The sequence below is a fragment of the Glycine max genome, chromosome 2, assembly GCF_000004515.6.
Source record: "Glycine max cultivar Williams 82 chromosome 2, Glycine_max_v4.0, whole genome shotgun sequence".
NCBI classification, from domain to species: domain Eukaryota; kingdom Viridiplantae; phylum Streptophyta; class Magnoliopsida; order Fabales; family Fabaceae; genus Glycine; species Glycine max.
In genome coordinates, this window is record NC_016089.4 from 15,495,556 (window position 1) to 15,519,829 (window position 24,274).

The 24,274-nt window shown below is 30.2% G+C and overlaps 3 protein-coding genes across 7 annotated transcripts; 2 read left to right on the forward strand and 1 right to left on the reverse strand.

Annotated features, from left to right (window-relative positions):
* The first annotated feature begins 2,461 nt into the window (after positions 1–2,461).
* LOC100789819 (F-box/kelch-repeat protein SKIP30) lies at positions 2,462–6,403 on the forward strand. Of its 5 annotated transcripts, XM_014767277.3 has the most exons (4): positions 2,462–2,675; positions 2,805–2,881; positions 3,917–4,026; positions 5,068–6,403. In XM_014767277.3, the coding sequence occupies exon 4, from the start codon at positions 5,130–5,132 to the stop codon at positions 6,162–6,164; it is 1,035 nt and encodes a 344-aa protein (XP_014622763.1). In that variant the 5' UTR covers positions 2,462–2,675; positions 2,805–2,881; positions 3,917–4,026; positions 5,068–5,129; the 3' UTR covers positions 6,165–6,403. The 5 variants fall into 5 exon arrangements, with proteins under 5 accessions (XP_014622763.1, XP_006575068.1, XP_006575067.1 ...); XM_006575005.4 differs by lacking the exon at positions 2,805–2,881 and having other exon boundaries at positions 3,917–4,053; XM_006575004.4 differs by lacking the exon at positions 2,805–2,881.
* Positions 6,404–11,104: 4,701 nt separating this feature from the next.
* LOC100790354 (FCS-Like Zinc finger 8) lies at positions 11,105–12,913 on the forward strand. The gene is made up of 3 exons (XM_003518865.5): positions 11,105–11,511; positions 11,641–12,349; positions 12,453–12,913. The coding sequence occupies exons 2-3, from the start codon at positions 11,646–11,648 to the stop codon at positions 12,538–12,540; spliced, it is 792 nt and encodes a 263-aa protein (XP_003518913.1). The 5' UTR covers positions 11,105–11,511; positions 11,641–11,645; the 3' UTR covers positions 12,541–12,913.
* A 3,387-nt stretch (positions 12,914–16,300) lies between these two features.
* Positions 16,301–18,784, reverse strand: LOC100791409 (uncharacterized). The gene is made up of 3 exons (XM_003518867.5): positions 18,557–18,784; positions 16,645–18,409; positions 16,301–16,549 (listed from the first exon to the last, which is right to left on the reverse strand). Exon 2 carries the CDS (start codon positions 18,212–18,214, stop codon positions 17,618–17,620), a length of 597 nt encoding a protein of 198 aa, XP_003518915.2. The 5' UTR covers positions 18,215–18,409; positions 18,557–18,784; the 3' UTR covers positions 16,301–16,549; positions 16,645–17,617.
* Positions 18,785–24,274: the final 5,490 nt, after the last annotated feature.

Consider the following 24,274-nt stretch of genomic DNA (forward strand, 5'->3'; position numbering starts at 1 on the left):
TTGTGTCCAGTGCTAAATTGACACAAGCTATTGCTATGGAAAGTCCAAAATTTGATTTACTTGATCGCCCAGTCAAATAGGCCGAGGCCGACCGAACATATATAAGAAGATTGAATTTTGATCTTGAGTCTAATTGCATTCAATAAATAAGGGTGATATCAAATGTTTTTTTTTTCGTTGTTGAGTTTGAGTTATGGAAGTAATATATGATTTTTTTTTAAAAAAAATTATCTTATTTAAAAAACTTCATTTGAATTTTTAAAAATAAGTTATTTTCAATTTGTTTTAATAGAATGCCCACGTACAATTTAATTTATTAACACTCTAGCCCTAGTTTAACGAAAATTTATTAAACAAGTATTTGATTATACTATTTCTAAAAAATGTCCTAAGTTTTATCGTTGCAAATAGACTTTTGTAGTAAAGTAAGATCTGCAAAAGTATTAAGATTTTTCCTTTTTGTAAAACGGAATTTGTAAACCATTAAATTTACCTTAAAATTCATATACCATATTTTAAAAGGACATCCAAACATGCTTAGTAATCTCCTCAACACTTGCATATTTATTTTGAATTGAACTTCAATGACCTACATATTTCCTTGAGTCAATATATTCCTGGATCCTCTATCATTTACAAATCTTCAAATCTCGTCAATGTAAGGGTTTTTCAATTCCCATATTAAAGCAGATGGGGTCTAATTCTGGTACTAGTGACCATGTTCTGTCTCCATACCGTTTCTCAATCAAGTTGCACGCCACACTCTGGTTTATCTCTTTGTCTATGTCACACAAAACTCCAAAACCCACATCCTCTTGCTGCCGACACCAGTTAATTTTAATAATTTCTTCAGCAAATCTTTTCTTCCATTACTTGCTTACTTAAACGCCTCCACCCCTCCTTTATTGTGATTGCACCTCCCCAATTGATGTTTGAGCTGACAACATACCCCATTTCCTTCAACAACCAAAACTCATTAACCATATCCTCACTCAAAAAAAAAGGAGTATTCAATTTGCTCCATGTTTCTGTCAATTCATGTATCATCATATAATGATATAGAGCACTAGTTAAAAAAAAAAAGATATAAACGTTTCAATTTTGTCTTAAAACTCAATTTGAAATGAAAGAAAGATGGCATTATTTTCAAAACTTGATTTGCAATATAAAATATATTAAAACCTGAATTTGATCAACTTCTTTTTCTTTAGTATTTGCGACGACTTTGACTTTTACCTTCATCTCACAGCCTAGACTTTTTCGCCTTGTCCTATATTTTACTCTATTGTTATGCATATTTTTTTCAACACCACAATTTCATTCGAGTTGAACCGTGCATTACGAAAGTGTTATTATGGTTTATTTTGGCACTTTGCTTTATCATTTTGAACAATTATTATAAATTTTAATCTGCTACTAATAATGATCAATAGTTTTGATATTTTTTTACTGTTTCAAGACTATTAACCTAATCTTTCCTAAAAAAGAAAAACTATTTACCTAATACATAAATTTGAAACAATGGACACAAAAGCTATACATCTCCGATGCCTCTTCATTAAATTAATTATCTGATAACATCTATTTTTCAATATCCCCATAATTGATTTTTTTAAGTTGGAATATCGCCATAACTGATTGAAACTACATATTGTCTAGAAATTGTTTTTCTGTTTAACTGTTTAAATATGTTGAAAATGCTTCATATTTGCGTTACATGTTACAGCTTAAGAACGACTTCTTCTAGACACTTGATACGAATCTTGAAACTTTTCTTTTCCTCACAAATATTCTTCAAAACAAAATTTCATTATATCAGTAATTAAATTGATTCACCTTGTCCTCTAAATATTTAAGTATCAGTACCCAACAAGCATATATATAGCCAGCTAAGCTTGAATGAACCAGCATTATATAATACTTTTGATTTAATTTTGTCATGGTTTTATTATTCTTTTCTTGTCATCTCCTTTTCCACGTGCCGTTTTCATGCATCAACTAACTTGGATTTTCCTTGAAGTATTGCACAATAATCTCTCAAGCATGGGCAAGGGGAAAACAATATTTATGAGAGAAAAGAAAAGAAAGATTCCATGTTCTAGAGATCAACCAAGAAGGTTTGGGGAAGAAAATGAAAAGAACTAATAATATTCCTAGAAAAAGACCACGCAACTGTACTAAGCGGAAGGGAAGAAGATTAATTGAACCTGAACGCAACATAAGGTTGTCATTACCCTTAAAAAAAATATCAAACAATAAATTTACACCATCGAAAAAAATATATATACAAAATTGATTTGCATAAAAAAAAACTTAAAAGTGAAACGTTAAAGATGTTTTTATATTATTTTTTTAATTAATAGTATTAACATATCACTATGTACAATAAAAATAACGCGTTCAATTTTTTACTTTTGTGGAACAAATTGAATTTTAATTAAAAGTAGGAAAAATAGTGGGTGTTTTTTTCATGAGCGAAGGTGTAAGTGAGACAGAACAATAACGACAACGTTAACATTGGCTTCTGTTGCAAGTTGTAAGTGGTAACTCTTTCAACTCAGCCGTGCAAGTTTTGTTGGCAGCGCACGAAGGAACCATCTTCTCTTCGTTTTCCTTTTTTTCTCAATCACACCCAAATCCCTTCCTTCCTTCTTCGCTATTGTCTTCTCTTTCAGGTAAACCTCTCTGTCTCTCTTTTAACCAATCTTAGAATAATAATAATAATAAAAGAGAAACAAAATTCTCTGACTCGAATAGTTGCTACTGGATGATGCCTAATTTACACAGTTTTTCGTTTTGCGCAGAGTTGATCGAAATCCTTTTTCTTCGGTTATGTTGAATTTCAACAGAGTTTTGATTTAGGACTCGAGAAAATTCTTCGGTTATTTTCCTTTTTTTTTCTCCTTTTTCTTTTTTGTTAAATTGTTTTCCTTGTGCTGAAATGTTAGGGTTGGAATATCAATATAGATTGGAATACGACGGTAGAAGTTAATAGCGAGGTTTTTCATCTTTATTGTCCAAATTCTTCGTAGAATGTGTCTAGCTTTTCCTTTTGTTGCTGTTTTTTAGTGATGACGTTTTCGGGAAATTTCAGTTTTGGATCATAGATTGAAGCTTTCAACTGATGTTCTTCTTCAATCAATTTTCCTTTCTTTTTCCTTAGTGGAATCGTGTCAATTGTTTTTTTTTTTTTTTTAGAATTCATGCACAGCAATAGAATTTTCTATTGAGTAATGCTCTATCCTGCTACAAATCCTCCTAATACTTTATAAGAACGTATTTGATAAATAAAAAAGTAAATGTTTTTAATATATGCTGAGTCTCAATGTAGTGATTCATTCTATTCTAGAAAGGCAAAGTATCACATTCTTGTTTGGACTTGATGAGGAAAGCTATGCTGGCTTGATCCATTTACAACTGCAGTGACTTAGATGTCTCTGACGTTGGTATTTCCTTTCATGTTCACTTTCTGTTGTTTCTGTTTGTTGATTTGCAGTTGGAGTTGGATATTTAGTGTTGGAAGTTTTTTGATATATGCTGCTTCCTTGATCTTTTAGAGTCTTTTTATGTAATTTAGAATCATGAAGTTGACCTGTAGGAACTAAGACAAAACTTCAGAAGGTCTTTGTAACTGTTACTAACTGGCCTGGGCATGGGAATGCAACTGGTCTTTAGTTTTGGCTCATCCCAGATCTCAGATATATCAACTGGAAATATCATTCCTTCTGTACTGAAAGGAAAGTTAAAAAAAAAACATAGCATAACATAACATTCCTTGGCTGTTTTATGCATGTTCTGGGAAATAGGTCCTGCAGATTAGCTAAACACATGTATCACTGTCATAAATTCTTTGAAAACTAGAGATAAAACATGATTTTATTGTGTGATAAAGTGTTCTGGGAATTATGTCCTGCAGGTGAGCTAAACACTAGCATAGTAGCATGCATCATTGTCATAAACTTGTTGAAACTGAAGTCAAAACTTGATCTTGTGTGCGATAAGGTGATGGACCTCTTTATTTACAAGGTTGATCTCTTTCATCCTTCTATATAGGTACTCAACATAATATGATGCTGGGTTGCATTATGTGTTTAAGAGAGAGCAAAATGATGTGGTTTTGTCGTTGCAGTGGCAGTTTCCATTCTTAAGTTTTATGTCTTTAATTTATTTGTATGTGAGTGAGCCTGCAAAAAAATTTAGCACTGGGCTGGTTGTTTTGAGTATTTGTAATTTTTGTGAGGAACAATCAAGCTATAAATTTAATTGTTTTCTTAACTTTTCTGAGGGGGGTAAATTAGAAACAGTGTTCTGTAAGTAGTAGTCTCAATTCTTAGATTGGATGGTGTATGTAGGTAGGTAGATAAAATTCAGACTAATGATTGAAGACTAAGAGCACACCAGACAGTAGACAGTTGCTTAGGGTAAAGGAGTGAAAATGGTATGCTTTAGAGTTCATTTTTTTTTAATAAAAATATTAACTAATAGGCTTCTCTATGGGGGATTTTGAGGGCATAAATGCTCGTGTGTTAGAGTATCTATACTGTCCCCATGACTTTCACATTGAGTTGGATAGATGGACTTCTGACCTGAGATCCTTTGGGTCGGTATGTGGCACTAATTGAGATCTAATGGAGTCCAGTGAAGCGTCAAACCTACTGTGTGGATCTATGGTGTTGCCTTGCATCTGAAACAATTGAATATAATTTTTGCATTTAATTCAATATTTTCTTACTTGCAGTTAGCTCTACAATTTTTGTATCTTTTATCTAGCTTTTAAATACTGAAGTTTCAATGACAAATGGCTATCATGAAGTGAGAAAAGAACATGATAAAACATATTCTCATTTTAGTTTCATTTTATTTGTTTTGGATGACCTCTTTGTGAACTCCCCGTTCATTCAAATATAAAATAAATTGCTTATATTTTGGAAACAACCATTTCTCAGTGAAAACATATCTGTACGTGATGATGGCTTTCAAATTAGTAATGCTTTTCTTATATTGCATTTGTATTTCTCAAGTATTACATTATTAATGTGCATAACTGGGTATATATTGTGACCGCAGGTGCACCTTCCAGTAAAGCAGGAGTAGGATAATTGTTGAACATAGATGAAAAGGTGATTGTTATGTCTGGACTGATTGAAGGACTTCCTGATGCTGTTGCAATCAGGTGCCTTGCATGGGTTCCCTTCTACCTCCATCCAAAGTTAGAGCTTGTCTCTCGTGCTTGGCGAGCAGTTGTCCGTGGCCCTGAACTATTTAAAGCTCGACAGGAGCTTGGTTCGTCAGAGGATTTGTTATGTGTCTGTGCTTTTGAACCAGAGAACTTATGGCAGTTGTATGACCCTCTGCGAGATCTCTGGATTACTCTTCCTGTTCTACCCTCAAGAATCAGGCACCTTTCACATTTTGGTGCTGTCTCCACTGCTGGAAAGTTGTTTGTAATTGGTGGTGGAAGTGATGCTGTTGATCCTTTGACGGGTGACCAAGATGGTTGTTTTGCAACAAATGAAGTCTGGTCGTATGACCCTGTAGTACGGCAATGGTCCCCCCGTGCAGCAATGCTCGTTCCCCGTTCTATGTTTGCATGCTGTGTTATGAATGGAAAAATAGTTGTGGCCGGGGGCTTCACTAGCTGCAGAAAGTCAATATCTCAAGCAGAAATGTATGACCCTGAGAAAGATGTTTGGATTCCAATGCCTGATCTTCATCGCACCCATAATTCAGCCTGTTCAGGAGTGGTGATTGGAGGAAAGGTGCATGTACTGCACAAGGATATGTCAACGGTGCAAGTTTTAGACAATGCAGGTCAGTGGACGGTTGAGGAATATGGGTGGCTCCATGGTCAAATGGCAGTTATCAGGGATGCCCTTTATGTAATAAGCTATGGATTAATCATCAAGCAAGACAAAAAAATGAGGAAGGTTGTAGGTTCAGCTTCCGAGTTTCGAAGGAGAATTGGATTTGCAATGATAGGTTTAGGTGATGAATTATATGTGATTGGAGGTGTCATTGGCCCTGACAGGTGGAATTGGGACATCAAGCCACTGTCTGATGTTGATGTTCTTACACTTGCGAGCGACAGACCGACGTGGCGCCAAGCAGCTCCAATGACACGGTGTGGTGGTACCATTCTTGGTTGTACACTGCTGAGAATTTAGGCTTTCACTTTCATGGCTTATGTGATATGTGTGCTCCTACTAAGGAATGTGAATTCCTTCAACAGGAGACAAAGAATTAGGTTGTTCAATGGCTTCTTTGAGTTGTATGTAAGCCATAATATTTGTCCTTGTTGTTTTGTTGACTATTATGTGGTAATATGATCAGGTAATATTTTCAAGCAAAACAATGAAGTTCATGCACTACTCTAAATAATATTAGTGGATATTACTTTCACTCATTTATATTCTTTACTTGATTCGCGAAGATGTTTAAGTATGCAATACTCTAAACTTATTAAGGGTACAACCTTACCTTAATAGATTTGAGTTGGAAGTGTTGGTTTTTGAAGGAAGAGAATCCATAGCAGTAACTGTCAATCATCCTTGTTGAATAGGGTTATGATGGGTGGGGCGCGAGGAGAGTTGAAAAAGATGCATTAAAGTCCCACGTTGAAGAAATACAAGGTTGGAAAAGGTAGCATCTACAATAAAAGAGAAAATAGGTTGCTGAGTAAGATGGTGACGTCCACGAGATCAATGGCTAATCAACATGGCCAGCGATGTGGATTTACTCTTGGAGTAAAACTCCCATTGTTTCTGAAAGTGTAATGCATCATCATAACAGTTAGTTCTTGGAATTAATAAATAAATTTCTGAAATTGAAATATAAGAACAAAATGTATTTTAAGTGATTAATTACAAATTTACACTTGATATCTATTTATGAATTGAGATTGTATGTACAAATTAAACACAAAATCTATTTTCCTTTTTCAAATAGTACTGTTTGTGTTTAGTTTTAATTTGTATTTCGAACGGTGTGAAAAATTTTATAGTCTAATAGTATTACATTTAGGATGTCTTTTTTTGGTAATGGAAAAATATTTATTTGAGAGAACTTCTGAAAAGTTTATTTTAATTTATAAAATAACATAAATATTAAAGCTCTTTTATACTTAAATAAAAAAATTATTTATTTTAGTAAGTTAAGATATATAAACATCTCTATGTATCAAAACTTTTATCAGCACTTATTATTTTCACTTTTTTTTGTCGGATCATATTATATATCATAGTAATAATAATAAAAATAATAGTACATGTTACACTTACATTTCTCTCTTTTATCATTCTTTTCTCTCTAGGTATTTAATAAATTTTGGTGTCCACCAAATTTCTCTCAAGATGTAGAACATAAACCCACTTTTATATCTCAAAGATTTCTAATTAGTTTATAAATAATATATAAGTATTTGCATTTATAGTGTATCAAAAATAAATTCTAAGAAATTGATAATAAATAGTATTTAATTAAATTATTTATCCACTTACATTTACAATTTATTTAAATTATACCCAAATAGTATAAAATATTTTATTAAATAAAATTATTTAATGCTAACATAATACAACTACTCCTTTCATATCTATTATTTTGAATACACACTTTTGAGATGGGTATCTTTTTATTTTTTTTTTCTATTTTAAGCTTGAGATGATAGAAGCGTAGAAGAGTCGAAATACGTTACGTCCCATCTCACGACGACGATGAATGAGTGTACGTATTTGGCGCTGGGCTGGACCGGAGCATGAAAGTTGCTGCTAGAGCCACACCCTTCAGATTGGGCCCCACCATTTTCCTCAATTCTCAAATCTCTCTTCTTTTATTTCCATTTATGCCCCACATGTTTTGATTGAGTAGATGGACCACCCACCCCAAAAACACTTTAACCCACTACGTTATGTTTTGTACATGAGTGAGTGTTGTACTAATAAACCAACCTTGGCTTTGATAGAAATCATGACCCTCAAGGAAAGAGGGAAAACTAATGTGCGATTTGTAGCACAATTTTATGAGACATTGTACACGGATGAGTTCTCTTAAACATGTCATGTATTTTGGCATAAAATAAATATTACGGTCAAGAAATCAGATTTATGGTCCCTTCTTTATATAGAAAAGCTAATTAAGTAACTTTCACCACGAACATGATATGATGTGATCATCTCATAAAAAAAATTATTCGGTGGTTTATATGTCAATATTACAATGGTTCCTAATATATATATATATATTCATAGATATTCTATGTGCAAGGCTCACGTATTAAATTATGAAAATGAAATTAAGCAGCTCAAATGGTTCAATATGCTCCATAAAGTGAAGCCTTAACTTCAAATTAAAAGGATTCAATTTCAACTTTCTATGCCAAAAAAGGCTAAACTATGAGCTATAAAAAATGGTGGTAAATCCAGAGCTATGGATTTTAATTTTACTTACCACAGCAATTTTAAAATATAATGCTTACACTCAGATATAAATTGTGTATTTGATGTACATTTGCTATTAAACTCCAATGCTTGACTTCGGTTTAGTTGTGCTTAAAAACTGTCAAAAATGGGATTAAATTTTGTAGTCGAGAATATTTCACGTGGGATGTTGCACAAATTACGTTATAGAATAAACATGTGAAAATAATTTATTCGACCAAGCCCAGGACCATAGTTTAATAATTGATAGAATACCTCATCTTACAAGTTACAAACTTGCACAAAAGGTGCCTGCATATCGAAGTTAAGCCATAACCACAAATAAAGTGATTTATATATGTACAAAAGGCATAAAAATAAGTTATTTACACAAGTGTACACACCATAGCCATCGTAGTGTACAATGAGAGATAATTAACTACTATTAATTGAAAATCATATTAAGAATATAAAAGTATAAAAAAAAGTCATACTTTTGATTTATTTTTTTTACATCTTTCTAAAGAGACTAATCATTATGATACACAAAAAAAATATCCTTTTTGCCATTAAAAAATTTGGTTAAATAGCATCTTAGTTCTTTAAAGCGTAGAGTGTTGTCATATTAATTTTTGAAAATAAACCCTTAGAATGTAAAACAAATATTTAAATTTAATTACTTACCGTCACTTATTATTTTAATAGTATATTTACTTAAGTGGGAATTTTTTGAATTTTGAACTAAAATAATTTATATGTTACACTATGTTTTATATTTATAATGAAGAATATAAAATGTAATATAAGATTATTTTTAATCATTGGTAATTTCTTTTAAATACTATTGAAATTTAATTTAAAAATAGAGATGAAGGATAATAGTTTGGAAGAAATAGACAAAACGTATAAAATATATAAGTAAAGATAAAAGAAGGGTATTGCAAATACTCAGACATAAATATTTATTATTTACAGTGATCTTGTGTGACTCAAGTAAAATTAACTCACATGAAAGGGATTGAGGTTATCAGATGGGGTTCATGTTTTTAATAGTCCTTCTGCTTGGATTTAATTAGTTATGTTGGCAGATGTGTCTTTTGTTTCTTTTTTCTGTAGGTTTTAGTTTGGACTTTTAATCCCTTGTATTTTAAAAAAAAAAAACATATTTGTCACGTTGTAACACTCTCCTACACCCCTACAAGGAATTTCATGTTTTTACATAAAATTAGGAAGTAAAAAACATGTTAGTACTTTGATTAAGGTAGGGAAAAATTCCGGTATGTGGGATCTGTAAAATTTGAAAAAATATTAATTTGGCTTTCATATAATTTTTTTTTATTAAGTTGATTTCTGTAAAAATAAAACATATTTTTATTAGTCCTTAGCGTTAACTCTGTTAAACGATTTCTTGGTATGATTAATAGATTTTATTACTTTTTTTCTACTTTCTCAACCTCACTTGGAGACACATAAGAACCCATTGATGTTCCATCTTTCATCTTAATCTCATTAAAAAGTGTGAGAAAATCAATTAGAAAATGAAAAAAATTATAATTTTTTAGATATTATCTGTTAACAATTATTCAAATTATTTTGTGGGGTTTTAAGCACAACAACTTATTTAATTCCCTTATAATCAAATTATACATGTAAGTTTATTAAGTTATATTAGATTATTGTTTAACGGACTTACAATAAAAAAATAATAAAAATAAATTTTATTTTTATAGGACTCAAATTAATAAATTTCAAAATCTGATCTAATTTATCGTAGTCAATTAGTTAATTAGTTAGCACATTGGTTAACTATATTCTTGAACACGAAAAAAAAAAATCATTCATTTATCAAATTATCTATTAATGTATGAAAAAAAATTCAAAAAAAAAAGGACAGAAACAAATTCACTTTTATACATGGAGCAATTGATATAGTAGCAAAAGCAAGATGCCTAAGTGGATTACAAAAAAAATTTTGAGGACGTATTTTTTAAATTTTACATGATCTCAAACATATATAAAAAAAAAATAAAAAATCGGAGTGTTATCTCCAAGTACTAAAAAGCCCTTAAAAAACGGAGTAAGGATTACATTTTTTTCTTAATTCTTACATTCGAATATCAAAAAGTACGGAGATTTGTGGAAACAACAACAAATAAAGTTACAGTAAAAAATAAAAAACAAATAATCAAATTGTATAGTTCTAACTGATGTCCATTTGTGTAAGTAATCATGACTTTACTTTTTTCTTTAAAAAAATCTCAAAATGCAAATTAATCAAGGTTTTTTAACTTAAAATAATAAGACTCCTAAACTAAAAATTGTATAGTTCTATTTATATATAATAATTATTTTACATTAGTGTAAAATCATCGCCATCTATAATTTTTAGGTGAAAAAAACCATTTGTTTTATAACGAATTTAGAATTATCCGATATTCTTCTTTAGTTTACTATCCGTTTCCTTGTTCGAAACCACACCAGAGTGAGGACAAAACACCTTGGGTCAGTCATCAGTGAATAAAGGATAAGAAAAGACAAAATAAATAATAAAAAAAATTACGATCAGTCCTTTGGTTTAATGGCACAGTTTGCATTTATAGGGAGAGAAAAAAATAGTATCGTATTATTAAAAAGAAAATTTGAAAATGAAAGCAAAACTTTGAAGTAATAAAGTTTGATTTTCATGTACACAACCTCTTTTGCTTTTTCTTCCTTTAAAAGCCACATTCGAGCATCTATCCTTCTCTCTCTTCCAACAAGTCGAAAGCTTCCCTCTTTTTTCTTCTCTTTCTGTTTGTTCTCTCCATAAAATTCCAGAATTTAAACTCTCACACAAAAAATCATAAACACCCCAAAGTAGCAGTACGTGTTGCACTAGTAACATCTTTTTTATGGGAATATATGCTTTTTTTTCCTGTTGAATAAAATTAAACAAGAAGAGGGAGCAGATGCAATTCAGTTACCCTGACAGTTTTCAGATCACCACTTCTTTTTTTGGCTTTGTGTCTCAAATTCTTCACAAACATTCCCAGAACACTAGGATTCTTTTTTTTTTTTTTCTAAAAAGAACGCTGAACTGAACCTCAAGTGCAACAAGGTACATATATTGTGTGTGTGTGTATATATATATATATATGTTGTTTTTTTGGATATTATAGTCTTCATCAATCAAAGTGGCTTTCTTAGTAACATCAATTTAAATACTTGTTTGTTTTTGTTGGTTAAGGACTTATGCTGCTGAGAAACAGATCAAGAGCTGTGACGAAGCCAAGTTTGATGGGAGATCAGAGTTGCAAAAGAACAATCATCCCTTCTCTATTTTCACCAAAATTCCGAGACTTCACTGTGAAGTGTCTCTCAGCAGGAGCTGAGGCTTTGAGAAGCCCCACATCGATTCTTGAGACCAGAGCCTTATCATCCCCATTTGGGAGTCCTTTGTCACATGACAAGAAGATAGAAGCAGCTATTACCTCCCCAAGAATGCCCTCAGAAAACACACCCTTTTCCTCAAAACGCATTGGCCTTGCTCTTGTTGGTGCACTCAAAGATGAAACTTTTCCTCATAATTCAACTAAACCAAGCAGTGGAACTGTTCTTTTTGGAACTAAGCATAGAGTGAAAATTCCACCTTTGCCACTGCCACCACCTTCATTTGAATCCAAAACATGTGCTTCTGATTGTGCTGCCAAAACCAATGATTCGCAAAATTTTGCAACAGGTCTTATGACTTTGAGTGAGATGGAGCTTTCCGAGGAGTACACGTGTGTGATAGCACATGGACCTAATCCTAGAACAACACACATATTCGAAAATTGTATTGTGGAAAGTTACTGTTCCCTGCCCAATACCCCCAACTCTCCTTCACTCAATTTCCTTAGCTTCTGTCACACTTGCAAGAAGCACCTTGAGCAGACTAAGGACATTTTTATTTACAGGTATAAGCTAGCTCCATTTCCAAAAGTGATAGGTTTAAATGATTCATCAAGTATGATTTTTTATTTTTTTATTATTCTAATTCATTTGGGTTGTGTTTTGTAGAGGAGAGAAAGCTTTCTGCAGCAAAGAATGTCGCCACCAAGAGATGGTGCAAGATGGAGCAAGAAATTCAGAATTTGACAGATACTAATGAGAATTTTTAACTTTCACCACGGCCTCAAAAGTGTTGCATTCTGATGAGGATAACCAGCTAGTCACAATTTTCCATTCTTGGTTAGGATTTTCTATATAATATTTTGTCGTGACTAGCATATTATATTTTACCCTTTTGAAGTTTTGTTTTTTTGGCCTCTCCCGTGGAAATAGAGATAAGAGAGGATGAGGATGTAGAGTTCGTTTCAAGAAATGAGTAGTTTTTAGATTGCTTATGGTTTTCTCCCTTTGTTTTCGGCTGAAGCAGATGATGATATATGACTGAAAACAGTGCCTCTTTTTATTTTCTTATCTGAGTAGATGATGATGATGCATATAATTGTAAATGGGGACCAATTCATTATTTTTCTCGAGAAGATTCCTCTCTTGCAAGAATTCTATTATTTTTATTATTATGATGCTGTTCACGCCCCTCGATTGAGAAAATTCCAGCAAATCATTCAATAGTTTATAAAAAAAAATGGCATTGATAGAGAAATATACATTTGTTAAAAGTCCTTATCCTTACCTATTATTACTTCGTTTTCCTTATCAAAATGTTGAATATTAGGCTTCCATTAGAAAATTTGATACGTATAATAGGGGTATCCTGAAATATCAAACTTTTGGATAAAAGCAATTCTGTATTTCCGTCTCATTTTATAAGTTATTTTGTGTATTTTAACTTATCTCAAAATATGTTACTTCTAGAAACATAAGAAAATATTAACTATTTAATAATATCACGATATATAACTATTTCACTCAAAAACTTAAATAATTCGTAATTATTATTTTTTAAATATTTACTTTTATATTATAAGTTAAAGTATACAACTCAAGAGAGAAAAGCTCTCTCCAGTCTCAATTAGACTTTCTCAATCTTCTGTCCTTTCTTTTCTTTTCTTTGGATATACTTACTATATTTTACATGTTACTTTTGCAACTAATCAAAAATAAATTATCTAAATTTCCTAAAACTATTTTTATTTTATCAATATTTTTATATTTAATCTTCTTAATCATCTATTATTTTTAATTTTTTTTATATATCTCCATTTCTAAATTAAAATTTAATCGTCTTTTTAAAATAAATTTTAAATAACTAAATTTTTTTTATTACAATTTAAATTGTTCATTATGAATCTGAAATAAAATTATATATTTAAATGTACTTATTTATTTTAAATTATAATATAATTTACATATTTAAAATTATTTATTGGCTAAAATATTAGTTTAAAGGAATATTTTATCATAAATTTAAGTAGTTAATATTGTTTTTAGAAGTGTGTATTACACAAAAGATCTTACTAATGTGTAGTTAAAGGCATTTGTTAAAAATGATAACATTTTTTACAACAAACTATTATAAGAATGTATTAATAATATTAAATATTATACTTTTTATAAAAAAAAATAATTTTAAAATTTTAATTAGTATTTTAATATTTTTTTAGAAATAAATAATACTAAGGGGAAGGGATGAATATTAAATTACTAGCAAAATTCATGTCCCACCTCCCCAACACCATTATCACAATTTCCTTAACAGGCCCAACTATCAATGTGTCTTGATCAGGCATAGACAACAAAAGGGTCTAAAATAAAATGGGGTCATCATTAAAGCAACAATACGTACCGCAAAGATAAATTCATAAAACTTCCAAAGACGCGCGTGGTAATGGCGTAAATTATTAGCTTTAAACAATACCGGTCACTATATAGCTTTGCTATGAGTTAAGAAATCCCCACTTCAAAGCAAATCGTTATTCTTATTCACAAAGGGGAAATTGGTGGTACTTTGGTTTCCTTCTTTATGCAACACAGGTACTTTTCTCCGTTTTTGGGCTATAGATTGGGATTGAGACTCTTAACCTTTTAATTAACCATTATTCCGACTTCAAATTTAAATGTATAGATAGGGTTTCTTGTATCTTATATATTATTTGTTTAAGTGTTAAGTAAAAGATGTCTCAATGGATTAAAAGAAGACGGTGTGACCCTTAACCTTGACTCATAAGTACTTTGTGACTACCAAAACACCTATTAGTTGAAATATTGTGTACCCTAAATATGAAAATGAAATTAAATGCCAAACAGGACTTACAAGTGCGCATGAAAATCACCTGCAACCTTGACTAACTAGTCTTGTACCCAGAGAATCATTAATTAAAGAAATTGACGTTGGGGAAGGCTCAGTTCAGCTTATAAGGTTAAAACAAGAACACAATGGAATTGGGACCCAAGGTACTGTAAAGTGAGCACGCTAAAATGCTGAGATGCTCAATTAATTGTGACAAGGAACAAACCAAAGTAACCCAAAAGTGGCGACTCTTTTAACGTCTGCTAGAATTATTAGTTATTAAGGATGAGAAATTAACATCATTCAGACATCTTCATATATCACCAAATAGTTGAAATGTTTCCCTTGAATAGTTAGTTCGGTAAGATAAAGCAATTAAGTCACAAAATAATCAAACCTTGCAATTATATTCGTAGCTAAAATTTTCATTCAAATTACACACATCTTTTCAAACAGTTCATATAATGTACACTCTTCAAAGTTCAAACAGCGATCACGAGTGTACAATATGAACTGTTTAAGAAAAAACGTAATATGAATGTCTGACACTGGGTATGATAAGTGTGAACAGTGTAAATCAGTCAAAAAAGAAAAAACAAAAAAATTGAATGGAATCCAGATGAGTGAAAAATACTGCACCGTAAGGGTGAATAATGCAGATTGAAAATATCACTGGTACTTGTGACAGTAAAACAGCCTTGCATGTCACACTGAAATATAGGAAGAATGGATAGTTCAAATAAGACTCTTCAAAATTTGACAACCAAAAATTTTAAACACTCAATCAACAACTTTTTTTTTCCTCTTTATTTCTATTCCTATTAGAAAGAAAGAAAAAATAAAGAGAAAAAATAGTTATTAATTGGATATTTTAAATTTTTTTTTGTTAAAATATAATCATTCTTTGAATAATTCCAATTTCCAAACAAGATATTAAACGGAATTCCATTGAGATAGTAGACAAGTGAAGTGAGAATTCGGTTCAATGTAGATAAGCTTCTTAATAAACACTTATTAGAGAAAAATGAAATAAAACCAATTAAAAATTCCTGAATGGTAAAATCAAGTTATGCACTTTGAATATTTTTATATAAGTTAATTGAGAGAACTTTACAAAAGTCAGGGTGCTTAAGTTGATTTAACTTAAAAAATAACATTGATTTATTGTACATCTTTATTCTGTTCTCCTGTAATGCTCAGACACATTGATAATATCACTACTAAGTTGCAACCATATTCACCTTACTAAATTGAAAGCATAGGTTTAGAATTAGGTCAGCCAACATACAAACTTTAGCCAATGCGAAGAAAATTGAGAAGTGGATCCGTTGAGATCATATGGATTGAACTGAACAAAGTGAAGTACCCTGACATACTAAAATATTTTGATTTATGAGGAATGTAGTATATGAGTATATCACTCCACGTTCCCGCGTGTAAATTGGTTTATACGAAGGAACCAAACTTGCAGTTGCCATCGCAGGAAAATAGATCTTTCTGAATTGGAATTGTTTAAACATGATACCAAATCTTCGATGCGTGAGAATCAGTACTCTCAATATTTCATAGTCCAAGTTCTATCAATATTAGGAAACCAATTCATTTAAAGATCAAACAACGACAACAGATACAAAAGTTCATAGAAATGCAGATAATCATGCCATAGGTCATAGCTCCCGAAGAACAGCTATATAAATTAACAAGGCGAATAAGTACTAAATTCAGATACAAAATATTATATAGATAATAGTCACTAGCATTATATTCCAGCAGACCAAACAAAATCCATAAGTAACTGCGGCAGAAAGAAAGAAACACAGACAAATTTATGATCCACAAGGTACATTATGGAGAAAAACTGAGTTGCAACTGACCACATCTCACGAGTCAGGATCGAAACAAACTTCATAAAGTTAGCCACCTGATAACACAATGAATAGTTCTTAGCAACTGCAATGTAATTGCATGAAAAGAATTTAGCAGAAGCACTTAAATAATCAACAAGTGAGATCATACCTTAAAATTTGGCATAGCATGGTCAACACACTCCATGATAACGGAAGATAAGCCAGGAGAGAACTAGGTCTAGGACTAAGGAAATAAGCATTATTCGGAATGAAACATATCAGGGGTTTACTAGTAGGTGGAGTGACATGGAATAATCCTAAAAACTGAAGCAGATACTGCAAAAGACTACTACCAATCCCTTCTTACTTTTCTTTGAAAAAAAACAGAAAAGATGATGAAGGGGTAAACTACACCCTCACTGAGGGTTAGCTAAATACAAAGTTAACAAAGAGAAACAAAGATGACTAGGGGAAAAGAAAGACTGGTGAGGAAGGTAGTAACTAGCAAACAGCATTACCATCTAGCAGACTGATATGACAGTGATGCACACCATAAAATCATGTCAGGCAAAGAAGGAAAGTAAAACAATTTAGAATAGAAGTTTGAATGGTTAAGGATTGTAGAAAGAAGAAACAGATAGAGAGAGAGAGAAGGGGCAGGGAGGGGAGTGGATGATTTTACAGTATATACATAATATCTAAAGCAAGAGGCCTAAATCCTATGTAAGAATGAGGGAAAGTTAACCATTCTGTGAGGAGATGATGCTGAGAACTATATATCATAAATACAGGATTCTTCAGGTCCAATAGATTAAATCAATGTCAACCCAAGTCTATTCCAAGCCACTTCTACCCATTACCACCATTCTACATACCAAACATTTTCCCGAAGCTTCCATCAAGTTGCACTATCCATAGCAAAGCCTGCTTTCGATAGATTCCTCTATTATACACCCAGTTACCGTCTCCACAGCAAAGCTTGATCCAAATTCCAAAATCTGGAGATTGTTGACCCACCACCACAGCCAAGATTGTCAAGGGCAACAACACAACCGAAGGCTACATAAACCAACTAAGACTACAAACTTTATTTGGTATCTATACACATCTAACACTAACAGGAGCCTATTGCTCCTTGCACTTCAGTCATCATTGATGTTAAGATTAAGAATGCGACACAGGGTCTTAGTAGCAGAATCAGCATTATCATCAAAGAGATCCCTTGTAAAAGGCAGATCCAAACGCTCCCTGCTAGGGGAAGAGGGCGCAGACTTAGCCACCAGGCGCATTTCAATCCCAGGGGAGGAGGAACCAGGAAGATCAAGAGACACGGTCCTCTTCGGCCGGACGGAAAACTTGGGAATTGGTAAGGAACTGGGAGGTGGTGAGTTTGAGTAGGTAGGTCCAGCCCACAATTCAGAAAGCAAAACGCCCCCACCATTAGGGACATCTTCACTCTCCTCTTTTCTACAAGCTTTACCATTGATGGGAATTGGGGTGCTCTTGGGAGTAACTTTTACTTTCCCAACCATTTTGTTATCAGAGTTAGGTGGTGTTTTAGGTGAACCATGAGATTTCAAAGGAGTTGGCAATATACCAGTCCTCCCAGACTCAAAAGTCCTGCAATTGATATCCCTAAAGCCCATTGAAGGAGAACCCCCAAATCGAGCATGGCCCTGTGACTTGGACCTGCTGCAGTATTGGTTCTTATGCTGCTCAACAACAAAAAGGGTCTCCATAACCACAATCACTGAGTCAGATAGCGAGTTACAGAGGCTCAATCCACTAGATCCAAGTGCTACAACTCAGTACAAGCTATCAGAAACAAGCACAAAACCAAAACTTTGCCGTCCTAAACATGTAACAGAAAATTTCTCCCACCACCAATACACCACACAACCGATTCAAATCAACCACAGAAACTTTCTCAGACACTGAAACAAAAAAATAATAATAATAAAGCGAAAAATACAGAAATTAATAAATCACCGCTACAAAAAAAAAAAAGAAAAAAAATTGAACTCTCTCTTAGGCATAAAAAAATCCACATTTTCAGAAGAAAGAGGGAGCACGAAAATTACCGGTCAGTGCATGAGAAAAAGAATTGAAAAGGGAAGACGAGAAGGGTATGATAGTAGTGTTGCTTTTCCTGATTTCATGGTTTTGGTTAACTTATAGTATTGATTTGTTTGATTTAGTTTGGAAGCAATGAAAGTGGCATGGTTGGAGAATGAACAGCAGCGGATCTGAAAATGAAATGAAGGCCAACACTCAACACAACAATTGCATATGTATCTGCACATCTGTATTAATTAATATAAGCTAGGACTGGTTGGTCTGGTCAATATCGACCAGTTATGTTTTCATTTATTATAGATTTTTCTTTATTACTACCGATAGGTTAATAGGTTATGTTATTATCAAGAAAAAAATAATAATGTTATTGATAATAGTACTACTTTCCAGACGATTTTTTTTTTAATATATGTTATTTAATAAAATTGATGTTAAATTAAATATTTTTTAAGATTATTTTTAATAAATAGTCAGTGAGAATAGTATATAAGATGAGTAAATAAACTACTAATTAGATATATAAAACATATATTAGGAAGTTATTTAACATTTTTTTGAAATTTAACAAATTAATTATATTTTTTAATATCTATGTAAAAAATTTAAATATCATATATTATGAAATTGAGGGAGTATAAAAAATAATATTTAATTACAAATTTTTTATTTTTTTATAATAATTTTTCCTTTTGTCTCGTAATAATTATTGTATAAAAAAATTATTTAAAAGTAATTATTATTTTTGTTTTTTATGTAATACTAATTGTATTTTATACTATTAATGATATGAGAAAAAATTAAAAATAAATTAAGTTTTATTGATAATAAGATTAATTTTATAAAATTATTATTACTTTTTATTTATTTATTGATTTTTATAATTTGTCTAAAATAATTTAAGAGATAATTATAATGGAAGGAAATAACCAAAAAGTCATTAATAATATTTTTTATTATTTAGCACCGTAAAAGTAGTATATAATTATTAAATAATTTAAATTTTATCTGTGCTTTGCTTGGCAGGGGGAACTATAAAGTGATTCATTAAAGCAGTCTTGCCCAAAAAAAAAAAAAAAAAAGAAGAAGAAAGAAAGAAAAGTATTCTTATGCTTTATTGTGCCCGCCGAAAAGTATGCCAAGCACCTACGTTTCCCAATGAAAAGGAAAATTGTAACATTCACAAACAGAATTAATTGAAAATAGGAACGTAATTATCTCATTTTAATTTAAATATAAGAAAAAACATACTCGAGTTTAGTATAATAACGAGTTTTGACTAATTCAACTTATTATTTCCTCTCAAAATAAATTATTATTTCAAAAATATCTTTAAGTTTACATTTAAGCACTATCTCCAATAAAAGTAATTTAAGATATATAATTATTTTTTATGAAATTAAAAAAATTAAATGAAATTAACTAACTGAGAAAAAAGAAAGATAGAAGGAGGAGAAATTGAAGATTGAATATCTCTGTTTTTTTTTTAAATAAAACTAATCTCTCTCTTAAATCAATTTCGCTCTAATTAACATAATATTGATTATATAAGATAAGATTTTCATTAAACCCACATAATTAAGTTTTTGACTCTTCAATGAGACTTTAAGTTATTTTTACAACGTTAATGTTGACTATTGGATTAGTCTATCGTGTAGGATTAATAGCACTTAAAGGTTAAAGTTTATTGATATTTTCTAATGACTTTTTTTAATGAGAATTGAATTCATTTTTTTTCAACAAATTAAATTATATGTAAATTCCCTTACGTTCATCTTATATTATATGTGTTATTAATTAAATTACACTCATCTTATATTATATGTAAATCCTCTTACGTTTCCGTCTGAGACAAAGCTTCCATCTTAAACCGCCATTTATTTGTATCATCGACGTTTTCTCCATTATAATTATCTCATTTAATACTTTCATCTAATTTCCCTCGTATAATGGCAATTTATGTGCACGATAAATTTTCTTCCTCTGTTTTTCCAATGTTTTATCTTCTGCTTTTTTAATGTGCCTCATCGTTTTATTAGATAATAATATATTATAGAGATGATACTTTTAATAATAATGAAGAAAATGTAAAAATATATATTTTTAATTGATGTATTGATATATACCACACATGCAAAAATAGTTATTATATAAATACATTTAAAAGATATCACAGCCTAATTTATTTAAAATAAAAATAGTTTAAATTTTTCATCGAAACAATGAACGTTTAAAGTATTATATTTGAACGTACCAAAAAAAAAAACATTCTCTTTTAAATAGTAGTCTAATTTAGTATATCATTTATGCATCGTAATCTTTGTCTCTCCGATTTACAATAATACGGTGTTTTAGTTTTCACATATGGATAAGTGTTGTTCATAACATGTTACATTGTTGTCGCAGTAGTTTTTTATTACCTGCAATTATTATCGCATTCTTTTATATTTTTTAAAAACAAAAGTTCAACTCTTATTATAATTTTTTTATTTTAAATTTTGTAAAATAAAATAAAAAAATCACCCGAGCCCGGATCTATTTGGTAATGTATCTATTGCTTTTTAATATATGGAAGTAGAGTAGTCGAGAATTGTCACAAAGGATAACGTGAAAAGGTCAATTATTGTCATCTAACGGGAACAAAAATAGTGGTAAATATCTACCAAAAGCCTCATTTGGGAATTAAATATACATTGGGGGCTTATTTAGCAAATAATCAATTTACATACAGCAATTAATGTAATGAATGAATGTACAAATGGTGACTAATCTTCATAAAGAACTTTCCAACATCAGAGTAGCAAGATCATGGGCTTATACTCCACCGACCCTTGTTTGCGTATCATTACCCATTTAAGATCTTAACCATTTTAAAGTGATGTTAAAGAAATGCATGATATTCATTGACCATTTTAAGATGATCTCATATATTCACCGACCATTTTCAAGTGATATTGGGTACGTAACAGTACATTATGCACTCATCATGGATAATTTGTAGTTATTCATTAGGAACCTTAGTGTGTAAATCGCCTTAACCACGAAAATGAAAATAAGAGAGATAAAAGAGAAAATGCAATGATATGTGTTAAAAACAGTTGTAATTTATAAAAATCTGAGTATTTTAGAATTTTTTGTCATAAGATTACATATTTTGTAAAAACTTATAATACTTATTTTTATAAAAATATTTTGAACTATTTTTTTCTCCACTAAACAAATTTTGTGGATTTATCACTATAGCTACTCCAAGTCTTACAAACAATGATATGATTAATATCAATCTTATTAGAATTTATTTTATTTTAGAATTTCATTAAAAGATCCCAGTTTCACTAATACCAATTTTTAACTTGTCAATAGTAGGCTTTACTATTAATCCTCTTAACAAGAAGTTAAAATTCAATAATTATACTCGATATCAACTCTAATACAAAGACTAACTAACGTGCACATGACAGTATAAACAACATACATTCAGGAAAATCAATTTATTCTTAATAAATCAAAACCGCATTATAGAATTTAAATCAAGTCATAGATAAATTATAACCATATCATCTCATCCCACCTTATTTTCACTCATCCTTTCGAAGAATTCAGATTCAGAAATTTATTGTTTTTATTAATTTTTATGATAAATATTCCGTATTGTTAATAAATTTTAAATCACGATCTCCTTTAAATTTTAGGAAGAAATTTCCCTTACACTCAATTTCACTTTCTTTATTTTATTAAATAATTAGAATTATATTTATCATTATTAATTGTTAAAAGTTATTATTATTATTATAATATATCATCTTACTGGCTATTAGTATAAGATGTCTACCATTTTTTAATGTTTATTATTGTTACTTTGGGGTTTTATTATACTGTACGTATCTATAGGTCTATATATTTTGTTACTACAGGTGCATGGTTTATCAACTAATTGGTCCAATTAAAATAGATAGATCCACAAGAGCTCCTCCTAGTCTTCACGTGTATATATTGGTTTTTTTTTTAACGTGTACTAGTATATTATTATTAATGATACTAGGGAAAACAAGGCATTTTCGGTCTAACTGATTTTCATATTTTTTAAATAAATAAATAAAATTTAATGGATGGTCAATTTGTAAATATAATTACAAAAATAAAATGATTATAAAAATGTGTACTGCTGTCATTTCATTCTCTACTCTCTAGCATTTCCTTATTCAACTTCACCTCCAATTTACAGCACCAAGGCGAAACAAAATTTGAAGAGAAGTGCTTCAAGGTAAAGAATGTAGAGTGATTTCCATAAAACCATTAAAGTCCAAAATTTTAAAAAAGGTATAAATGCATAAAACAAATAAGGCTAAATCATTTGTTACACTTGGTTACAGTGGTGTGTGGGATTCGTGAGGCATACTATATTATATTGAAACCTGTCTTAAACGAATTGTTATGAATAACTAATTTATTGTAATATATTTAGAAACCGATATCCATGATAAAAAGAAGAAAAATAAGCCGATATCCATATGTGGTACAAATAATTTTTTATTAACATGTAATAAAAAAGACAATACTATATATATATATATATATATATATATATATATATATATATATATATATATATATATATATATATATATATATATATATTAAATACCAATGGTAATAGTTAACATAATAATTAGCATGAAATTAATTTTTACAAACTCCTATTTCATATTATCGTGTAATAAGCAATAAAATCTATAGAAGAAAAAAAATATATAAGACCACATCAGATAAAATAAAATGGAATCAAATATTTAGAAATGTGCATACTTTAAATTGTCATACTAATTTCATTGTTTAAGATCCATTTCTTTTTTTAAATTTAAATAATGGAAAAAAAATCTAAATTGATATAAATAAGGGCTCTTTCAAACTCTTATTTGATTAAATTCAAATTTCAAAAAAATTGCAACTACCAATAATACTAATAAAGTAATAATTATCAAAATAATAATATTATATATAAATGGTACATATTTATTTATAATTTTATATCTATTTATAAATATTTTATGTAATATTGTAATATTATAATAAATATTATATATATATGTGTATAACTATATAAAATTTAATATTTATTTAATATAGGGCAACTTACACTAGCACTTTTATAGCTTTTTTCAAATTACACATAATACTACTTTTTTTCTATTCCTATTCCCACACTAATTCCTTTTATGTTTGAAAATATTACACTAGACACTCCTTATGTATTAGATTTAAAATCCCCTATAAGGAAGGTAAGGTTATAGTAATGGTAAAATTTCACCCTTAGATTTTGTTTAATTAATATTACATATAATCTCACCCTTATTTATTTTCCTACACTACTAACTCCCTTTAAGTTTGAAAACATTACAATAATACATTTCTTACATGTTTGAAAATATTACGTTGACATCTCCTCAAATCTTACACTAACATCTCCTATAGGAGAGAGAAAAGTAATGATTAAAAAAACAAAAAAATACTTATGTAATTACACAAAACCTCATGGGATATTACTATAATATGTACACTCACACCTATTTTTTTAGGGGAGATGCATTAGTGATTTATTCCATAGATTTAAGACAAAAAAACCTAATTATCTCTTTTGTTTTGATTAATTCGTTTTATGGACATTATAGTAATTAACTCTATTTTATTAAAAAATATATCTCCCGTCTTTAGTTTCCTTTCTTTCT

Bases quoted from the DNA above. Each gene is read 5' to 3' on its own strand.
- LOC100789819 (XM_014767277.3), top strand. From the start codon at position 5,130: ATGTCTGGACTGATTGAAGGACTTCCTGATGCTGTTGCAATCAGGTGC.
- LOC100790354 (XM_003518865.5), top strand. From the start codon at position 11,646: ATGCTGCTGAGAAACAGATCAAGAGCTGTGACGAAGCCAAGTTTGATG. The intron at 12,350-12,452 runs GTATAAGCTAGC...TGTGTTTTGTAG, and splicing joins AAGGACATTTTTATTTACAG to AGGAGAGAAAGCTTTCTGCA.
- LOC100791409 (XM_003518867.5), bottom strand. From the start codon at position 18,214: ATGGAGACCCTTTTTGTTGTTGAGCAGCATAAGAACCAATACTGCAGC.